Source organism: Onychomys torridus, chromosome 2, assembly GCF_903995425.1.
Source record: "Onychomys torridus chromosome 2, mOncTor1.1, whole genome shotgun sequence".
Taxonomy (NCBI): Eukaryota; Metazoa; Chordata; class Mammalia; order Rodentia; family Cricetidae; genus Onychomys; species Onychomys torridus.
Window position 1 is genome coordinate 152,982,436 of NC_050444.1, and position 21,604 is coordinate 153,004,039.

The 21,604-nt window shown below is 46.3% G+C and overlaps 1 protein-coding gene across 7 annotated transcripts in view; it reads left to right on the forward strand.

Annotated features, from left to right (window-relative positions):
- Window positions 1-21,604, forward strand: part of Ubr4 (ubiquitin protein ligase E3 component n-recognin 4) — a 117,064-nt gene that overhangs the window by 23,459 nt on the left and 72,001 nt on the right. For all 7 annotated transcript variants that reach the window (XM_036179315.1, XM_036179317.1, XM_036179321.1 and 4 more), the window contains exons 16-37: window positions 647-806; window positions 885-970; window positions 4,330-4,499; window positions 5,503-5,785; window positions 6,338-6,473; window positions 6,679-6,758; window positions 7,505-7,633; window positions 8,441-8,623; window positions 8,760-8,882; window positions 8,971-9,200; window positions 10,989-11,110; window positions 12,004-12,101; window positions 13,503-13,660; window positions 14,348-14,557; window positions 16,282-16,383; window positions 16,683-16,783; window positions 17,006-17,204; window positions 18,189-18,377; window positions 18,949-19,012; window positions 20,213-20,404; window positions 21,303-21,373; window positions 21,453-21,600. In XM_036179315.1, coding sequence (XP_036035208.1) covers window positions 647-806; window positions 885-970; window positions 4,330-4,499; window positions 5,503-5,785; window positions 6,338-6,473; window positions 6,679-6,758; window positions 7,505-7,633; window positions 8,441-8,623; window positions 8,760-8,882; window positions 8,971-9,200; window positions 10,989-11,110; window positions 12,004-12,101; window positions 13,503-13,660; window positions 14,348-14,557; window positions 16,282-16,383; window positions 16,683-16,783; window positions 17,006-17,204; window positions 18,189-18,377; window positions 18,949-19,012; window positions 20,213-20,404; window positions 21,303-21,373; window positions 21,453-21,600 — 3,234 coding nt within the window. The remainder of the gene's footprint in view (window positions 1-646; window positions 807-884; window positions 971-4,329; window positions 4,500-5,502; window positions 5,786-6,337; window positions 6,474-6,678; window positions 6,759-7,504; window positions 7,634-8,440; window positions 8,624-8,759; window positions 8,883-8,970; window positions 9,201-10,988; window positions 11,111-12,003; window positions 12,102-13,502; window positions 13,661-14,347; window positions 14,558-16,281; window positions 16,384-16,682; window positions 16,784-17,005; window positions 17,205-18,188; window positions 18,378-18,948; window positions 19,013-20,212; window positions 20,405-21,302; window positions 21,374-21,452; window positions 21,601-21,604) is intronic.

Genomic DNA, 21,604 nt, shown 5'->3' on the forward strand with positions numbered 1-21,604 from the left:
TGTCTCCTTGTTTGGGAGTGATTGCATCGCCCCAAAGGGCTTTGTGAAAGTGTTTTCAAAGCCTGTAGCATAGGTTTGCTGCATCATAAATGCTTACTTATTGATTCAACCAGTATTTATTGATTATCTTTTATGTTTCAGCCCCTGTTCTAGTAATTTACCAGTAAATGAGTCATGTACAATTCTTTCATGTAGCCTTATATTATAGTTTCCTACTTAAAGGTTATGGGCATAAAACATACTCATTTAATAATTAGTTTTTTATAATAATGGCAAATCAGTTAAATAATAGAGAAAGATGAGGATGTATCTATGTGTAATAATCATTGATATAGGGGTCAATCTCCAGTATGTTACTAGTAATGTCTTGAGCTGGACAGGGTGGGCTCTGGAGGAACAGGGGAAAAAAACGAATGGGTGAGCTCGGAGGTTCTGCCTCACAGTGTTTTTTGAGGTCTACACCAAGTAAGTGTACTGTTCTGTGCAGCTGTTTCTCATTATGGAGTAGTCCTGCTATAAGAATTAAGTGATAGCCTTCAATTTTGGCATGGGGGCTTCTGGCCTTGTATAATAGTAGCTTGAATTTAGGGTTGGTAGCAGTTCATACCCCATGACCCTGATCTGAGTTGTTTTCTGTTCCTTTTAGTTCTTAGGTCTGGCTTCCAACATCCTGAACTTTATCACATCTTCCATGCTGAACTCTCGGAACAATTTCATCCGGAACTATCTGAGTGTGTCTCTTTCAGAGCACCATATGGCTACCCTGGCCAGCATCATTAAGGAGGTGGACAAAGATGGACTCAAGGGTCAGTGGAGAGGCTGGGTGTTGTCACAGGGCACTTATGGCTCCACGTTCCTGAATAACTGTATTCCTCTGTCCTAAGGGTCATCAGATGAGGACTTCGCTGCTGCCCTCTATCACTTCAACCACTCCCTGGTAACTTCCGACCTACAGTCCCCGAACCTGCAGGTTGGTGTGTACTGTGGCTGCCTAGGCAGGAGCGCATCACATTTTCCCTGGGATGTGGTGGCTCTCAACACTGAAGGATGCTTTGTTCTTGCTCTGCTGGGCAGAGTTTTGCTTGGGTGTTCTGTGTGCCCCTGTGCAGTGGTTGTGATCATTGAAAGAAAAAGATGTCCTTTTCCCCAAGTCATGAAGTTTAAAGAAAGGAAGAAAACAGCTAAACAAGCTCCCAGTGCTTCTCGTAGTAGACCAGTAGATGGAACTCACCAAAAGTTATTTACAAAGTAAGAGTGACAAGTGTTGGCCAGTCTGATGGGGGAAATACAGAGTTAAAAGCACTTTAAAAGTGGCCATCAGGTCACAGCAGACATGCTCGCTTTCCCTTACAACCCTATCACCAAAACTGACTCTCGGACCTTGACTGAACATGTAACTGCAGGATTCCCTCCCTCCTGAGATAGGTGGAGGTTTGAATCCTGAGTCTCACGTGTGTCTGTACTCCTCAAACCGCTTTTAGCTTATATTGAACGGCATTATGTGCTTTACTTTTCACTTAGTACTCATCACATCATGTCTGTTGCCAAGACCCATCTGTAGTGTTTCTGCAGTCCTTACTGCACTGCTGTGTGATAATACTGTGCTTGGCTGCACCGCTTGATCCATCTCCCCTGTTCCCACTGAGGGACATTTGAATTGTGTCCAGGCTTATCACATTCCAGATGTTGCTATGGTCTTTCTTACTCGTGTTCCCTGGTATGTGTGGAGGAAAGAGGTTCTCCTGGTGCTATCACTTGGGGTAGAATTGTCAGGTTATACAGTGTGAGTGTCGACATGGTGACTATGGTTTTCATTCCCACCAGCAAGGGGTCAGATCATGTGGATTCATATTTGGCAATATCATAGTTTGATAATAATTTGGTTGTTGTTATTAAGACTTCTCTATCTCTGGCTGACTTGGGACTCTAGCCTAACCTGACTGTAAACTCTTGGCAGTCTTCCTATATTAGCCTAGGATTCCAGGCATGGGTCATTGCATCCAGTAGGTAGTTTTTCTTTGTCATGGGCAAAGTTAGTCTTTCCTAATCTTTAATGTACACAGGGATTCCTGAGGAGATGGTTTAAAATGTGGAGTCTGGGTCAGGGGTGCAGCTCAGTGGTATAGCACATGCCTATTCATGCAGGGCCCTGGCTTTGATTCCAGCACCACAGACAAAAGGATAATTTCTTTTGGACAGCCTTCCCTCAGTGCCATTTAGTCAAGTGGATCTCCAATTTGACCTGAAACTATTTAGAAAGTTTTTCTGTTACTGTTAATTATTTCAGTACCTGACTCTCAGAGGCTGAGACAAGAGGATTGAAAATTCAAGGCTATCCTTGGCAACATAATGAGACTTTCATCTAAAAAAATTGAAACAAAAACTATCACTTCAGCAGATAGCAGTATTTTAGAGGCTTGTCAGTTTCTTCCAAAGGGATAAAATCTAGGAAACAATTGGAAGAAGTAAGATTCTTAGAATCCCAAACTGTTGGAGAGAATCCTTGAAGTTTTCTCCTGTTTAAAAAGGTGGTTGTGAAATGTATTAATACCTGCCTGTTATTAAGGGAAATTTATTTTGGCAGGAAGGAAATAGAAGCTGTTCAGTGTTTGGCCTCTGCGGCAGCTTCCCACCCTGCCTGAAGCTGGTCCTGCACAGTGCTCAGCTCCTTCCCCCAGTCAGTTTATTTAGGGACCCTTCAAAGTTCATAGTCTGTTCTGCCTAAACTCGTCCAGAGAACAAAGACGAAGTGCTTTTCTCTGGACTGGAGTCCCTAGTCCTCTTGTCCTGATGTTGCCCTCAGCATTTGAGAGGGAACTGCCAACTTGCACAAACTCCTGACAGAGAATTCCCAACCTCTTTTCATCTCTGCCTGTTTGGGGGCTGTAAGTTCACTGGGAAAGTGTATGCATTGCTGATAGTGCAGTGCTTGGCCTGGAGTAACTGCCTGGTGCTGGAAACAGCCCTTATGATCTATGATGTTGAATTCCAAGGAGTTGAATTATCAACAATATTGAAGAATAGAATTTAGTTTGTCAGACTTAGAAATTTCTTCTAGTTACCGGACAGTGGCAACTTTTAATCCCAATATTCAGGAGGCAGAGGCGGGCAGATCTCTGTGAGTTGAAGCCTAGCCTGGTCTACAGAGTAATTTCTAGGATAGCGCTGGAGTTATTTATGTCTTCAAAAGCCATATGGCAAACCAGGCATTTGTGTTGGTGTTCCAATGGCACCTGCTTACTGTGTGTGTTTTCTCTTAGTTCCTAGGGAGGGATACTCAGCTGGGAGCAAGGACAGCTGTGGTTCTTCTTCTTCTGTGAAGGGGGAGGAGACAGAAGCCAGTAAGCAGGGTCAGATGGCTTCTGAGACAGCTCTCAGAGAGACATTTTAAACGTTACAGCTCTAGTTTATCCCAGAACAAGAGGGGCATATAAATGTAAGACTGGGGACAGTGGCTGAGGCATCACCTACTTTGTATTAAACAACACACCCCTATCATAAAGTACAAGACATAGTTACTTAGGGGCAGCAGGGGGAGGGGCTCTAGCAAGGAACTGTGCCAAGGGTCACACTAGAGATAAACGAGGCATCCAGGCTTAGGGACAGCTTTCAGATAAGGTCAGGCCTTCAGGCCTAGAGACCTTCTCCAAATAAGGGCAGGTAGAGAGCAGGAAGTCTCACTGGGAAGGGAGTCCTCCATGTTGCTGAGCTCTGAGAGAGTTGCCAGGGCATGGTAGACAGTAACCTCTGACCAGCGTGGGCTGCCAACAGACGGCCCTGCTGAGTAACGCATGCTGGCTTCTCACGGGCGTCATTTCTCTCTTAACATTGTCTACCACTCCTCAGATGCCCAAGTTGCCAACTGCCTCTGTAGATGTTACTTGTCTGAGGTAACGAGCTGTAAATGAAGTCCGCTCAGCCAGGTATGCTGGCACATGCCTTTAATTCCAGCACTCAGGAGGTGAGTCTCTGTGAGTTCAGGGCCAGCCAGGGCTACACAGAGAGACGCTGTCTGAAAAAAACAGTCCATCTGCTGTGACGTCTGTTGAATTTCCTTCTGAAGGCACCAGCTGTTCACTTGCCAGCCTTCTTGAAAACTGCCTTGATTGCAAGGTCTCCAAGCACTTGTCCTTTCCAAAGCCTGCTGTAGACACTAAGTAAGCTACAGCTGTAATTGGGCTTCATCGTGTTTATCTCAGTTGTTGGACAACATGATTTTTCTTCAGGTTTCTTGTAGAAATACACTGCCAAGTTCTTTTGTTCATTAGTCAAAAAGGGAACGATAATGAATGCATATAACCTTTGATTTGTGCTGTCTCTGTCCTCCAGAACACACTACTCCAGCAGCTGGGAGTCGCTCCTTTCTCCGAGGGCCCTTGGCCCCTGTACATTCACCCCCAAGGTCTTTCTGTGCTTTCCCGCCTCCTGCTTATCTGGCAACATAAAGCTGGAGCCCAAGGTGACCCTGATGTCCCAGAATGCTTGAAAGTGTGGGACAGGTAAGACCTTAACAGAAGGAAGATCTGTGGATGATTGGCAACTTTTTGAGGGAGTCTGGCTGCTGTCTGTGCTCAGGAGGGGTGGAAAAGTGATGGGGTTTGGCAGATGTTCTAGTAAACAGTGTGGTCTGGGAAAAGACACTTCCAATAGCCATGGGAGATTTGGTTGCAATTGTTATTCAGAGCCTGGATTCCAAAGATGACCAGTCTCCTGAAGGAGAAAGGCCTGACTGTCCTGGCTTAGTGTGCTTTCCATGGGAGCACATTTAGAGTGGCATAGTATTGGTTTTGGATACATTTTAAAGAACTTGTTTCCTTGGGGGAAGCTCAGCTTAATCACCTAAATCCTCCTTAGATGGACCTGTTTTTTGCCATGTTTTGTTTACATGGTTAGGCTTCAAAGCAGTTTGTTTTCCTAAAAGGCTTTGCTATTCTATCTCCCAGCCCAGGATCAAATAGCTGTAATGTTGGATTTGCAAGATCATAGCCCTCTTTGAATGCCAGAGGCCCTCTATGTCCTTCGTGGCAGAGTTTTGCAAGAAGGCTTCTGGGAGCTGGGGATGAAGGAAGGACACCGTATTAAAATACAGATCTCTTTCCTAAAAGCCAAAGAACATGCAGACAGTTGGCTGTGCTCATTCCTTCTTGTGTAAAGGCTCTTCTGACAAGTTCTCAAATATTATAATAGTCCCTTCCCCCCGGCCCTCTGCCTCCCCTCCCCCTGCCTGGCTCTGAACTACATGGGTGTGTGCCTGTGCACACAGTCACATGTGCCACACCATGCTTGTAGAGGTCAGAGGACAACTTGTGAAGTTGGTTCTCTCTTATCATATGAGACCTGGGGTTGGAACAAGGTGTGACAGTCTTGGTGGCAAGTGGCTTGACCCCTCTGGGACACATTGCTGGCCCACGTCTTTTTGGCTTCTCTGCATTGGCTTTTCTCTTCTTTAACTTGTTTTCTCTCCTTCCACTGGGTGACATGCTCCCCTTTTCTCTGTGGCAGGTTTTTGTCTACAATGAAGCAGAACGCACTGCAGGGGATAGTGCCCAGTGAGACAGAGGACCTAAATGTTGAGCACCTGCAGCTGCTGCTCCTCATCTTCCATAGCTTCTCTGAGAAAGGCCGCCGGGCCATCTTCACCAGGCTGGTGCAGAACATCCAGGAGCTGAGTGTTAACATGGAGGTGCAGATGCGCTCCGTGCCACTAACCCTGGCACGCCTCCTTTTGATCTTGGACTACCTGCTTCATCAGTACTCCAAAGCCCCCATGTATCTGTTTGAGCAGGTGAGGACCCATACCATCTCCCTGCTCTCCTTCTGAGAGCTCCGTTCTTTGCAGGCAGTAATGTTTTATTATGAGTAGGGCTAGCTAAGTCTTTGGAATTGGACTTTCTGTTTAGCCTGCAGTGTTAACTGAGGGCTACTTGATGGGTTTGTTGATTGATGGGTGGCTTCTTGTTCACTCACAAATGTTCTTTCTCATCCCCCCTGCTTACTTGTGTAGCCACAGTGCCCTCAGCTTTGGCCCCACATGTGTCTTAGTGCCGGAGGAAGGGTCCCACAGTAAATGCTAGAGTTGTAGCCTTTTGTGAAGACACAAAAGAGGATGAGAGGGTGGGTAAGAGGTGCTATGCTCAACAGTTTTTAAACTAATTCATGGAGCATCCTTCCCCATGATGCACTATCAAAAATTATTTTCAAAAAGAAATCAGAACAATCTTCAAAATTTCATTTTCATTTGATGCTAACAAGTTTTGGTATGACTAGATCTGTTATCTCTGGTGTGAAAAGCAGATGGTGACTGTATATCCTTAACTCAAGTGTCTGTGTTTCAAAGGTGCAGCACAACCTGCTGAGCCCCCCTTTTGGGTGGGCAAGTGGATCCCAAGACAGCAGCAGCCGCCGGGCCAACACTCCTCTGTATCATGGGTTCAAGGAAGTAGAAGAAAACTGGTCCAAACATTTTTCATCAGGTCAGAAAGAAGGTTGTCAGAAAGAGGGTGATGACTGCTGGTCCTTGTTGGTGGCGTTAAATCTAGAGCTCTGTGACTCCTGGAGGAGCTTTGGTTCGGGCCTCAGTCTCCCCCTTGAGGGTGGTCCATTACCTGCTGGTTCAGAAAAGTTGTAGAAATTGACTTCTACGTGCTTCACACTGTTAACAAGCTCTTCATTTTCCAGATGCAGCCCCACAACCCAGGTTCTACTGTGTCCTGTCCCCAGAGGCCTCTGAGGAAGATTTGCACCGACTCGATTCTATGGTACTGGGATTTTCTTTTTTCTTTCTGTCTGTCCTTTTTTCTTTATTTTTTCTTATACTCCTTCTGGAATTTTCTTTTTTTCTTTATTTCTTACTATTCTTCTGGAATTTTTTTCTTTTTCTGCCTTTTTTCTTTATTTCTTTTCCTCCTTTTAAAGAGTTAGAGTCTTTCCTTATGCTCTTAAGCTGGCTTTAAAAGCCTGAGGGAGGTCAAGCAATCATTCTGTATCAGCTTCCTAAGTAGCTGGGGTTATAAGGTCTGCCCTGCCCTGCTCTGCCCTGTATAAGATTTTAAATCCTTTTTTACCTGTAAGTCAGATGCCCCCATCCCCCACAACTGAGCACTCTGCACTCCTCACATGTTAGCATTTGAGTGTCTAAAAGGAAGACCTCAGAAATTTAACAGAATGGTTGCCTCACTCTCTTCATTCTAGAGCCTGCAGCTGTGTTCTTGTGTTAGTATGCAAACTTAAGTGTGAGGCTCCAGAACTGGCACTCTGCTGTGAGGAGGAGTTGATGGGCTGTTTTCACAGTCAGGAGACTAAGTGATGATGTAGGTCCAGGAGGCGAAATGTTAATATTCAAATGTCTTCTTTTTCCCTTTCTCTCCCTGAGACAGGGTCTCACTGTGCAGCCCACTGGTCTGGAACTCACAGAGATCCTCCTGCCTCATACCCCTGAGTGCTGGATTCAAAGGTGTGCAATACCACCTAGACCTAAATTGTTTTTGGTCTTTCTTGGTATTAGGCCTGTGAAGTTCTTTTCTCCAAACTTGTCAAGTATGATGAACTTTACACCTCGCTGACAGCCCTCCTTGCAGCTGGTTCTCAGCTTGATACAGTCAGGAGGAAGGAAAATAAGAACGTGACAGCCCTGGTAAGACGGTGGACACTGGGAGGGCTGGACATGTGTATGATGATCAGTCATTTCAACCTAAAGTTCCCTTCTGGGCATGAACTATATTGATTTAATGTTTGTTTTCAAAACAATCTGTTTCTGTAGCATTTCTACATAGTTTGAATGGTTCTGTCAGTTGTAATTTTATGTTTTGGTTAATGTTGAGAGAAATGTGACTGGGGTTGGTGGCTGCCCAAGTGTTGATGGCATGTGGGTTTCTAGACACCTTAAAACAGGTCTGGGCCAGAGTGGTGGTGGTGGTGGTGCACGCCTTTAATCCCAGCACTTGGGAGGCAGAGCCAGGTGGATCTCTGTGAGTCTGAGGCCAGCCTGGGCTACAGAGTGAGATCCAGGACAGGCACCAAAGCTACATGGAGAAATCCTGTCTTGAAAAACCAAACCAAAACAAAAAAACAGGTCTGAACAGTTCCATGCTGTTTACTAAAGGGCTGGCTGCTGACTATGGTCCTGCCCAGCTCCCATCTTCCCTTCATTAGATGGTAAAGTACTGGGGAGCCAGAGCTGTCTGAGAGCATCCTTGTAGCTTCTCAATGTGCAGAACAGAGCAGAGTGTCCTAGTGTATCTGCCTGTTTGGCTTAGTGTGTGTGTGCTGAGATGCTCTGGGCTCAGTTCACAATGGCACATGGTTCTCTGTGCTTATTCTTGGGGCTCTCAGTTCACAATGGCACACCAGTCTGCTTGAAAGGCTAACTTTTGGAACAGTTGTTACTTTAGGGAGATCTTGAGCATGCCACATGCTTCCATTGCTCTGTTCACCTTCTCAGGAGGCCTGCGCCCTGCAATATTACTTCTTGATACTCTGGAGGATCTTAGGAATTTTGCCACCTTCAAAGACTTACATGAACCAGCTGGCCATGAACTTACCTGAGATGAGTGAATGTGACATCTTACACACTCTGCGCTGGTCGTCCCGCCTCCGGATCAGCTCCTATGTCAACTGGATAAAGGTGCTACAGGGGAGCTCAGTGCTGTGAGGGAGCTTCACAGGCGACTTGCTTCCCACTATGGGGGCTTTTAAAGTTAATGAAAGCTTTTAGATTTCTAGGTTATTTTCCTAAACACTCTTTCTTGTTGTCCAAATAGGATCATCTCATCAAACAGGGCATGAAGCCCGAGCATGCTGGCTCTCTTATAGAACTGACCTCCACCAAGTGTAGCTCAGTAAAGTACGATGTTGAGATTGTAGAGGAGTACTTTGCCCGACAGGTATGCTATCGTTCTAATCCTAATGACATAACTAGGCTCTGCCACAGCCTTCTGCCACAACTAATTAATATTCTGGGTGTTTTTAAAGATCTCATCATTCTGCTCCATCGACTGCACCACCGTCCTGCAGCTCCATGAGATCCCTAGTCTGCAGTCCATCTACACCCTGGATGCTGCTATCTCAAAGGTCCAGGTCTCTCTGGATGAGCACTTTTCTAAGATGGCTGCAGAGACTGATCCTCACAAGTCATCTGAGATCACCAAGAACCTCCTTCCAGCTTCGCTGCAACTCATTGACACCTACGCCTCCTTCACTAGGTGCAGAGACTAGCATTCACTTGGAGAGATCCCTGGGGTCTGAGCCTGCACCCTTCCTTGTGTATCAGCTTTTCTTTTCCCCATGGTGCAGGGTGTAAAGGGGTGGCCAAAGAGGGAAAGTTCCAGGACTTTGAATTTTTATAATTCCATCAAAGACTTCTAGAAGTGTAGTTTCAGGGTACAGAGGATAGGAGTTTTTCTGAATGCCACCATTCCAGTTCTCGGTGGGAACGAAGCCCTCCCAGGGATTCCAGGCTGTGGGACCCAGATGTAGGAGCAATTACTAACTCTGCTTTGAAGCAGTCTCACTCTGGGCCACTCCCAGCTTGTGGCAGTCTTCCTCTCCGACCTCCCAGATGCCAGGCTTCCCACAGGCCTGAGGCAAATACTCGTTACTGGGTTGCAGGCTGTCCAAAAACCTTTCTTTTTCTTCAGCAAACCCTGTAAACTACATGTCCCATAGAACTTGCTCAACAGATGATGTTTAAAAGGTTTAAAGTTTATTGTCAGTATATACAAGTTGGAGATCACCCACAAATTGAGACTTCTGGTTTTCGTTAAATTAGACCTGGGAGATTCTGTTCTCAGTACTGGGAGTGAAAAGAAGGAACAGCCAGGCATGGTAGCCCATGCCTGTAATCCTAGCACTTAGGAGGCAGAAGCAGGGCTAGTTGACCATGCTACATGAGACCCTGACTTCACTTCTTCACCTCTGTAAAGTGATAGTGAGCAAGTGTGAGTGAGCTGGCAAAACTGTCCTCACACAAGAGTCATGGGGTTGAGAGGGGGAGTGGCTTGTCCTTGCAACAGGTCAGCCTGGCCATCTTAAATCCCTTGCCTGTCTGGTCCCTGGGACCTCATTGTCAGTCCCCGTTCTGTTATGATTGAGGGACCTGGATTGGTGTAACTGAAGTCATCTTGTCTCTTAGTGTTAATGCCTTGCAGACTGAGGGCCATAGCTGGAGGCAATTATATTGAACAAGCACAAGGCATAACTAGATAACAAATACCCTACTATGTGCCAGGCTCTGTTCTTGATGTTGATGTGATGCAGTAGCCAACTGCAAAGCATGGGCCTGCCCTCTGCAGAACCTAGGCTTTGCTTTGCCTGCTGGGCCAGTGCTTTCCAAAACTGAGCTGCTGGTGAGTTTTCCTTGGCAAATAAGTTGGGAAATGTTAGGTAAATTAAAGCTGTACAGGTTTTGTTTTTGTTACTGTTTTCATTCATTTATTTGGCTTTTCAAAACAGAATTTCTTTGTTTTTGTTGCTGATTTATTCATCCATTCATTTGTTTGGTTTTTCAAGACAGGGTTTCTCTGTGTAGCTTTGGCTGTCCTGGAACTCACTCTAGACCAGTCTAGCCTCAAACTCACAGAGATCTACCTGTCTTTGCCTCCCGAGTGCTGGAATTAAAAGTGTGCACCACCACCACCACCTGGCTTATTTTTTAAAATATATTCTCTCTCTCTCTCTCTCTCTCTCTCTCTCTCTCTCTGTGTGTGTGTGTGTGTGTGTGTGTGTATAGTTGGTCTTCAGAGATGGGGGAAGGAGGGTAGGAGGAGTGTTCAGTGTCCTCGAGATTTGTTCTTCATGGACTCATGTTTTGGGAGCTTTTCTGAGGGTGGACTATTCTTTGGGAAACACTTCCATGAAGGAACTGGTACTGTCACCTGTCCTTACATAGATTGGGAACTGAGATGCTGGTTTCTGAGTGTCGCTGAGGTTCATTTCTCCTGAGCGTGGTAGGTCATGATTCCTCTAGCCTCTCCTTCCTCCTTTCCTTTCAGAGCCTATTTGCTTCAGAACCTTAATGAAGAGGGATCCACTGAGAAGCCCTCCCAGGAGAAGCTGCACGGCTTTGCAGCTGTCTTGGCTATTGGCTCTAGCAGGTGCAAGGCAAACACACTGGGTAAGTGAGCATTCGTGCTTTTCTGGCCTTTCCCACTTACTGGGCCGCCTTGAGTGTCAGGCATTTCCCTAGGCATATCTGGGTGGGTCATCCCAATAACTGTGAAGTGGAGTTCTTGCAGTTTGCTTACTGAGGTTTAGGAGAAGTTCATTTGCCATGACTCCTATGCAAACAGTGAAGCCAATATCTAAACCAAGACCAGCTTGTTCCTGAGGACAAGGGTGCTTGCTTTTACTGTGCTCCTCTGTGGCATTCTTTGACTTGCAGAGCTTCGTAACAGGAACTGATGTCTGCATCAGGCCTACAATCTGTCTCCTGGTCTAGGAATGATCTGGCAAAAAAGGAAAAAAAAAAAAAAATAGGGCGGAAAATCAGAGCTCTTGAGCAGGATTGGAGTTCAGTTCAGAAATTCCCCTTTACAGTTTATAACTGTCTGTGTATCCCCAGTGTCACATTTAAACACTCTTAATTTTTGGAGTCTTACTTAGTACTGCTTCAATGAAAGCTGTTCATGTGGATTCATGATCCCTGCCCTCAGGATTTGTCAGGGTGGGGAGTCGGAGTTCAAAGCAACACTTCCTCTGAGACTGGGTCTGGGGGCGGCAGATTTGGTGGTGATTGGAGTCTGACTTGCTGAGATGCTTCCCCTCCTTTGTCTTCAGTTGTCATCTTTACTGTGGAGATTAGAAAGTGACTGATTTGAAGGGAAAGCCTTACCATTGCGATTGTTAGCTGCTGAGTAATTAGCTGCTTCTTGGACATAGTACAGCTGCTGAAATAGCCATGCAAGCTGTCTTAGTAATGGCTCTGACAGTTGGGGCTGCTTGAAATACTGTCATTCCTTCTTTCTTGTGATGATTGCGCTGATTGCTTAGCCTTACTGTTGCCTCCAGGTCCAACACTGGTGCAGAATTTGCCATCATCAGTGCAGACTGTCTGTGAGTCCTGGAATAATATCAACACCAATGAGTTCCCCAACATCGGATCCTGGGTGAGTTGCAGGGCTATTACCGAGCACTAAACCACTCTGTGTGTCCTTATTCTTTGGGCTTCAGTTGGCTACTGGGAGATGATCTCTTTCCTATAGCTGAATTAATAATAATGTGTCTGATTACCCAAGTGTTCTCATGTGGTCCCTTTGCCTAGCAGTCCGTGTTACCAGAACACAGACCACTGTATTTCTCTGTGCCATGGCTGTGCCACCTGTTAAATTCTGGTTAAGTATGATGTGCTGTCATGTGTTGTGCTTCGTGAGCTCTCAGTGTTGACTGTTCTCTTGCCTGTGTCAGTTGCTACTCTGCCATGAGTTAATGTAGTCAGAGTTTCTCTGTGTCTCCCCAGCTCCCAAATAACCAGTTAGAGATTCCCTTTTTTTTTTTAATTTAATTTTTTTTTAATATGGATATTTGTGTTTTAATTTTACATATCAGCCATGGGTTCCCCTGTCCTGAACTACATTTCTTCTTCTTCTTCTTCTTCTTCTTCTTCTTCTTCTTCTTCTTCTTCTTCTTCTTCTTCTTTTTTTTTTTTTTTTTTTTTAGCTGAGGGCCTTGCACTTGCTAGTCAAGCGCTTTACCACTGAGCTAAATCCCCAACCCTCAGAGACTTCTTATTAATTATAAATGCTCTGCCAATAGCTCAAGCTTGTTACTAGCTAACTCTTTCTTACATTTTAAATTAACCCATATTTCTTATTTGCCCTCTGTCATGTGGCAGTAACTTTTTTCAACACAGTACATTCATCTTGCTTCCCGCTGCATCTGCTCATGACTCCCAAGTCTGCCCTTCTTCTTCCCAGCATTCTCTCTGCCCCAAAAATCCTGCCTTGCTATTGACTAACCAGGTTTTTATTAAGGATGAGAGTAATACATATTTACAGTGTACAAAGATTGTTCTACAGCAAATTGATTCAGCAGATCTTAGACTTTCTAGGTTGTTGGGTGCTGTGGCATTCTCCTTGTGTCTGTGCTGCTTAGACTACCTCTGCGGACAGTTATTCTTTCTTTAAAGTTCTGTGGAAGAGCAAAGTACAATTTATCTTCCTTCCTTGGCTTCCCAACTGTGGCCTTACAGTTATGGTCTTAGTAATTGAGTTGAGGTGCCTTGCAAAATCCAGACCCTTCCTAGTTATTCCAGACAAGCAGTGGTTTTACTGTTACATGCTCCTAACAACTGGAGGGGGGAGTATTGGGTGTTTGCTGTGTTTAACTGTTAACCTTGTTCTAAATACAATTTAACTGCCTCCTGCCCTCAGCTCAGTGTCTTCAGGAGGAATGACAGTGGAGGGCACTGTTTGCAAACCTAGTGAGGCCTTACCTTATGGTAGATTTCTTCTGTAGCTTTTGTCCAGGGTAGACGATGTGCTCATTACTCCTGATTCTCTTCCTTTCAGCGCAATGCATTTGCCAATGATACCATCCCATCTGAGAGTTACATCAGTGCTGTTCAGGCTGCTCACCTGGGGACTCTTTGTGGCCAGAGTCTGCCCCTGGCAGCTTCCCTGAAACATACCCTCCTCTCCCTGGTCAGGTTGACTGGGGATCTGATTGTGTGAGTACTAGAACCTGGAGCCCAGCCTCACTCCCACCCCAAATGTGTCTGTGATGTGCTGCTGTGTTGTGGCTGAAGGGGAGTACAGTGCAGTTGAGGTGATGGTGATATTACTCCATAGTGTTGCTAGAATCAAGGAGTAGGGTAGGCCGCCAGAGGGACAGTTTGTATTCCTGTATTTAGGTCACAGGAGACACATATGTTGCATTACCTTCAGAGTGGTCCAGATTCCTGACTGCTCTTCTACAGTATTCAAGGATGGATTGCTGTCTCTGGTTTTAGTTTCTTTTATGCTTACTACACAAATCTATCTTATTAATTTGCTATTTTAATAAATATTCTGTTTTGTTTTGTTTGAGACAGGGTTTCTCTGTGTAACCCTGGCTGTCCTGGAACTCATTTTATAGACCAGGCTGTCCTCAAACTCAGAGTTCCACTGCCTCCTGAGTGCTGGCATTAATTAAAGGCATGTGCTACCACTGCCTGAATAAATGAATTTTTTATATGGAAATGTATTTTGCTTGTGACAGTGAAGAAGAATATGAAGTGGTGTTGCTATACACACATAAGAAACACTTGTCAAGGAGGGACAAGACTAAAGTAGACGCTATCCCTGGTTGGCTAGCCCCCAGCCTTGCAGCATTTCAGGACATGTTCCCTAATTTGCTTCCACCTCCGTGGTTCCAGGTGGTCGGACGAGATGAACCCAGCCCAGGTCATCCGGACCCTGCTGCCCCTTCTCTTAGAGTCCAGCACAGAGAGTGTTGCTGAGATCAGCAGTAACTCCCTGGAGCGCATCTTGGGACCTTCAGAGTCTGATGAGTTCCTGGCTCGTGTGTATGAGAAGCTGATCACTGGGTGTTACAACATTCTGGCCAACCATGCAGATCCCCACAGGTGGGCAGTTGAAAGGGGGCTGCTGCAGCCGTTGGTGAGATGTACACCCCCCTCCCCCCCTCCAACCCCCCCTCCAGCTCCCCCCCACCCCCCATGTGCCATGTCGGTGACAGACACCTCCTTGGTTCTGTGCTTCTGGGCGTTTTGCTCTCATGTGGAAGTGTGTGAAGAGGTACTGGAATCTTCTGCAATGACTGACTCTTAGTGATAACTCTTAGTTGAGAGAGTGGAATGTTCAGTGTTCCAGGTAGTTGAAGAGATGAAGCGAGGTGTGGTGAGATATGCGGAGCCCCCAGGAGGTTTCTTCTTATGTTTTGTGACTGTCCACCTGAAATGGAGGGTCTGTGGAAAGGAAGCCTTTGACCTGCATCTTTAGGCTGTGCTGGGGGATATGCTGTACCCCAGGAACTGTGGGGAAGGCTGAGGCAGTAGCGCTTCTGACCTCCTCAGTGTTGAGGACTTGGGTTGTCTTCAAGGACCTTCCTCTTCTCCCTTTCCCTTCCCGATTCTCATTTGCTTCTCTCCTGCTATGCAGCCAGGTTGCTTTGCACTTGGCTTCCTCTTGCCTCAGCCTCTAGAGTACTGGCATTACCAGAGTATATTTTCTACATGTTTATATGCGTCTCCACATGTACGTGGGTGTGGGTATGGGTGAGGCCCAAGGCTCACCTGGGAGTCTTACATGCTCATTCTCCACTGTATTCCATCTTAGTGAGCCAGGATCTCAGCTGAGCCCTAGGCTCAGGGTTTCAGTTTGGCTGGTCATCAAGGTCACTCTTGTGAATCCTGTCTCTGCCTCCAAGGCATCTGTGTGGGTGTTGGGGATCTGAACTCTTGTGTGGCAGATAGTTCACATACTGAGCCTTTCCTTAGCTCCTTCTTTTTGTTTTTAAACATAAGGAACTTGAGGTGATTTAGTCTTACAGAAGACTCATGCAGACTGTCTCCCTCCTCTGAAAATAGTCATGGGCTGACTGGCTCACTCCTAGCTTCAGATGCCTTTCCTCTTTTGATTTTTACTTGTACTTTTCTTTTTTTTAAGATTTATTTATTATGTATACAATGTTCTGTCTGCATGTATGTCTATAGGCCAGAAGAGGGTGCTAGATCTTATTACAAATGGTTGTGAGCCCCCATGTGGTTGCTGGGGTTTGAACTCAGGACCTCTGGAAGAACAGTCAGTGCTCTTAACCGCCGAGCCATCTCTCCAGCCCTGTACTTCTCATTTTATGAGACTAGGTCTGTCACTGGAGTTCAGACTGGCCTGGAACTTGTGATATTTCACTTTTGCCTCCCAAGTGCTGGGATTGCAGGCATGTGAACCTACACTTGGCTTATCTCTCTTCTTTATTTTCCCAGGAAAGAAAGTAGGAAAATAGAATTGAGGTCTTGCTGTTCTTGGAGTAAACATTTATTGAACACCTACTGTGTGCTAGTGTTTATGCTAAACCTAGACAAAACAAAACTAGATGTTTGCTTCAAGGTCTAGTCATCATGTTCTTCAGAGTTACTTGGGAGGGCTCTGAACTGTGGTCTAACTCCTCAGTGGGCTGAATAAGTCTATCCACTGTACTGTGGTCTTACTTCTTAGTGGGCAGATGAGTCCATTCACTGAACTGTGGTCTAACTCCTCAGTGGGCTGAATAAGTCTATCCACTGTACTGTGGTCTTACTTCTTAGTGGGCAGATGAGTCCATTCACTGAACTGTGGTCTTACTCCTCAGTGGGCTAGATGAGTCCATCCTGGAGGAATGTTTGCAGTATCTGGAGAAGCAGCTGGAGAGCAACCAGGCCCGGAAAGCCATGGAGGAGTTCTTCTCTGATGGGTAAGCACTGTCTCCCTTACCCCAGTGTTCAAGGCCTCCTGAAAGCAGGGGGCTATATGTACCAACTCAGCTGTCCTCAGGAACCACAGAAGGCCTGCTTGGGCGTCTGCCCCCTGGGGAGGACTTGGGTACTGATCACCTCCTTGAGTTTGTTGATGAGGGGCAGTATTCCCTGCGCACCTTGTGTGGTTGACTCACAAGTGACCATTTTCCCCCAGGGAATGAGACTGAAGCAGAAGCAGGTTCTTTTTTATGTGAGGCTTAATGTGGGTCTCTCATTATCCCCTCACGCCTTGCAGTGGGGAACTTGTGCAGATCATGATGGCCACAGCCAATGAGGACCTCTCTGCTAAATTCTGTAACCGAGTCTTGAAATTCTTCACCAAACTCTTCCAGCTGAGTGAGTGACAGCTTTTGGTAATCTTCTTATGGGAACTTTGATGTCTGGCTAATACTGTGCCGGGCTTCTGCCTGAATTCAGCCACAGCATGACAATGCTAACAAGTGTAGAGAATCCTTCAGAGAAAGTTGGGAAAGGTGCTGAAACTCTTGAGGCCTTTCCTCCTCCTCCTCTGGCTCTGTTTGCCCTCCTCACTGATGGAAGCCTCTTGTCTTGTTTTAGCTGAGAAGAGCCCTAACCCAAGCCTCCTTCATCTCTGTGGCTCTCTTGCCCAGCTGGCTTGTGTGGAGCCAGTGCGCCTGCAGGCCTGGCTCACCCGCATGACAACGTCGCCCCCAAAGGATTCTGACCAGCTGGAGGTCATTCAGGAGAACCGGCAGCTGCTGCAGTTGCTGGCCACGTACATCGTTCGGGAAAACAGGTAGGAGTGTGTGTGTGCGGCCTGGAGAATGCAGAAGTTGGCAGTACAGCTGCACCTTGCCTTCCTTTTGGGCATTTCACATCTCTTCTGCCTGACTCCAGGAATCTAGCATATAGCTTCTTGAGTTTTCCTATGGAGAAACTCTTGGACTGACCTAGTCCGTCAATTGCAACCTCAGTAGATGGTTTGTGCTCTGGTAAATAGTTCAGGTCCAATTTTAAGATTGATATGTTTATTTATATATTTAATAATTTATTTATTTATACACCCCCACCCCCCACCCCCGAGACAGGGTTTCTCTGTGTAGCTTTGGTGCCTGTCCTGGAGCTTGCTCTGTAGACCAGGCTGGCCTCCCAACTCACAGAGATCCACCTGCCTCTGCCTCCCGAATGCTGGGATTAAAGGTGTGCGCCGCCGCCGCCCAGCTTCATTTATTTTTAGACATGGTCTCTCTAGCCTGGCTGTCCTGGGACTCACTATGTAGACTAGACTGGTCTTGAACTCATAGAAATCTATCTGTCTGCCTCTTAAAAAGATTTTTTAATATTTTATTTTTGTGCGAATGTGAATAAGTATGTTTTTCTACGTGATGTCTGTGCATCACTTTTGTGCTTGTTGCCTGTGAGAGCCAGAAGAAGGCTCTGGGGCCCCCAGAACAAGAATGACAGATGGTCACGAGCTGCCATGTGTGTGCTGGGAATCAAACTCAGGTCATCTGGGATAGTAACCAGTGCTCTAACTGCTGAGCCATCTGTCCAGTGGGCAACTCCCCGCCCCACCCCCCAGCTTCTCGTTCCTGTGACCTGCCCCCACAAATGCCTTTCCCAAATTCATGACTTTCTGTTTTATGACCCACTAAGTTTACCCAGGTGTTTACCTCTGCGTGACTGGACGTTTTGAATTCTCCATTGTTACCCGATGTTTTAATTGCTCTTAAAAATGAAAGACTACACTTAGAATACTAATTCTTTTTCTCTTCACCAGCCAAGTTGGAGAAGGTGTGTGTGCTGTGCTTCTGGGCACCCTGACCCCCATGGCAACAGAGATGCTGGCAAATGGTGATGGGACTGGCTTCCCCGAACTCATGGTTGTGATGGCCACTCTGGCTAGTGCCGGACAAGGTGCTGGCCACCTTCAGCTTCACAATGCTGCCGTGGACTGGCTGGGCAGATGGTAAGAGGGACTTGCCTGTATAACTGTTCTGTACTCAGAGGAAAGGTGGGGAGTTGCAGGTTACTTCCTTTATAGTTCAGAGTTATTACAAAGTAAACCTAAAATTTCTTCCTTTCTGAGTGTTAAGATCTAACTAGACTATTCATTTCATACTACCTGCATTCCTGTTTGAGCATGTGAATACACACACACACACACACACACACACACACACACACACACACACACCTACCTTTGAGGCTGGGTCTCACTATGTAACCTAGGCATTCTCAGACTCAGTCCTGTCTGCGCTTCCTGTGTGCTGGGATAATAGGCGCATATACCATGCCTTGTTGTCTTCATTATGTTTAGTGGAGTTTCCTGTTTAGGCACAAGAGAAGTCCTGGGGAAACAATACTGAATACACTGATGGTCCTAAGTCCAGGCAAGGCCAAGCTGTGTTTGCCTTGCTCCTGGAACAGACTCCTTTGCTTGACAGTATCTCAGCTTGATTGGAGGCTTGTGAGGGTGTGTCCTTCCATCTATGCCTTGGATGATTGTGTGTCCTCTCTATCTTTTTCCTTTGGAACAGCAAGAAATACCTGTCACAGAAGAATGTGGTTGAGAAACTGAATGCCAATGTAATGCATGGAAAGGTAAGGAAAGTGAGGAATGCTGAGGGTAGGGAGCCAGGGAAGAGACTTCTTTGGTCAGATAAAAGTCTCTCCCTTCTATAGCTCTTGTGTGTCCTGGCCTGCAGAAGGCATGGCTGAGAACCTCGGTAACCCATTTGACCGGGTAAAGTGTACCTGCTGACTGCATGCCTTCGGGCCTCTTGCAGGTCTCAGGAAGTGATTCTCTGATAAGGACTCAGCAGAGTCCTTCTAAGCACAGGGACTTCTTATTGCCTGAGATGCTCCTGTGTCAGATGCCTTGAGTCAGTGTTCGGGGAGGGGTGGCATCCTCAGCCCTAGTTCAGATCCCGCAGCTGGTCAGTGTGCCTGCAGAGCTCTGGCTGTGCAGAGGGGCTTGAGGATGACAAAAGTCTTAGGTCAAGCACTTTCCTTTACCCCCCACCCATGAAACTAGCAGGCTGATTAAATTCAGGGCAGGGGTCTGGTCTCAAAACCCCAGTAAGTTTCTTCCTCCTTTTCTGTAATTACTGTCCTTTTGGCACTAACTTGTCAGAGTGAAGAGGCTGCTGGGAATTTAGAAATCTGAGCCTGATATCTGACTTGATGGTTGTAGGCATTTTAATGCTTTAAAATTTATTTTATTGTATTTTTATGGGAGATGGGGTTGAGGCAGGGTTTCTGTAGTCCTGGCTGTCCTGGAACTTGTTATATTCATGCTGGCCTTGAACTCAGAGATCCACCTGCCTCTGCCTCCTTGTGTTGAGCTTAAAGGTATGCACTACCATGCCTGGCTTTCTATTTTTAATTGTATGTGGGGGTGGGGCTGTGGCTGTGCCTACAGAGGCCAAAAAAGGGTGTTAGATCCCCTGGAGCTAGAGTTGAGGGCCACCTAATGTGTGTACTAGGAACAGAATCCCGTCATGTAAGTGTCTCTTCAGCCTCTGTCCACTGGGCTTTTAAGAGAAACACAGAGCTACCTGCTATGGTTTGCTTCTCTTTTGGTCTTTGGAGCTGTTTCTTTCTGTCTGCAGCATTTAAAACCAGTTAACAACTTGCATGAATAGTAATGCTAACGGCAGGAAGAATGCTGATGAGCCTCTTAGAAGCTCATTTTGCTTGAGGGGTCTTAGTTTCCATTTTTACTCCATTCTTCCAATTCCAGTTTTACTTTATCTTGTAAGATGAATTGAGAACTAAAGCTTCTCTGGGTTTCTCTTGCAGCATGTGATGGTCTTGGAGTGCACATGTCATATTATGTCTTATTTGGCTGATGTCACAAATGCCCTGAGCCAGAGTAATGGCCAAGGACCAAGTCACCTGTCCGTGGATGGGGAAGAGCGTGCCATTGAAGTGGATTCAGACTGGGTAGAAGAGTTAGCAGTGGAGGAGGAAGACTCCCAGGCTGAGGACTCTGTAAGTGCTGAGGGGGAAGGGAATGACTGTCGAGCATGTCTAAGTCTTTTCTACTCTTTTTCACCCTGGGTGGCCTTCAGAACTTGGAGTCCTGTTACATTCTTTTGCCCACATGCCTAGTGCAAGGCTCTGCTCATTCGTTTTTCTGGTTCTGCAGAGCAGACGTGCGAAGCCAGTCCCTTGGTGAAGTAACTTAAATGGGTATATGCCTTTCTTCTCTCGGGAGCTGCTTGTTCTGCTTCACCCAAGACAAGTTTAGGGAGGGATGCATTCTTCATGAGGTGGGGGACCCTTGAATATACTAAGGGTTTTTAATTGTCTGCTGTCTGCTCCCTGTAACGTGAATTGCTAAGTGGTCTTTTAATAAAAACCCCAGAGCCAGGTATTAGAGTAAATGCTGAAAGATCAGAGAGACAAAGGAATAAGCCACAGCCACATCTTATCTCGCCAACTCCATGAATCCTCTGACTGAATGCCTCTGAGTCCTCAGCCTAAAGCTCTCTGAGCCAAAAAGCCGTTAGTTCCTGTCTCCTCACGCCTTATCTACCTTTCTCTGCCCGCCATCACTTCCTAGTACTGAGATGCCTCCCGAGTGCTGGGAGTAAAGGTGTGGCTACCACTGCCTGGCATCTGTGGTCAATCTAGTGGCTGGCTCTGTGCTCTGATCTTCAGGCAAAGTTGATTAGGGTACACAGTGTATCACCACCCCTCCCCCTCTAAAAAACCTAGAAAATTAGAAAACTTGGAATTGTAAGAGGCTTCAGGAAGCTGGCTCTTTCAAATCAGGGCAGGTTCCCGCTAGTCCCTGTGTGTCTCTCCATGGGGTTGGAGCAGATGTGTTTTATGGGTTCCTCTGTGGAGATTATGTGTGATTAAAGAGACCTATTGATCTTTGAAGGATGAAGATTCTCTTTGCAATAAACTCTGCACCTTCACCATCACCCAGAAGGAGTTTATGAACCAGCACTGGTGAGTTCCTTTAACGTCAGGCCATCTGGGCCTCTGGTGCTGGGACCTGTGACTTAGTGCTGGCTTTTGTTCCTTGTAGGTACCACTGTCATACCTGTAAGATGGTGGATGGGGTGGGGGTATGCACTGTATGTGCGAAGGTGTGCCACAAGGATCATGAGATTTCCTACGCCAAGTATGGTTCTTTTTTCTGTGACTGTGGAGCCAAGGAAGATGGCAGCTGCTTGGTGA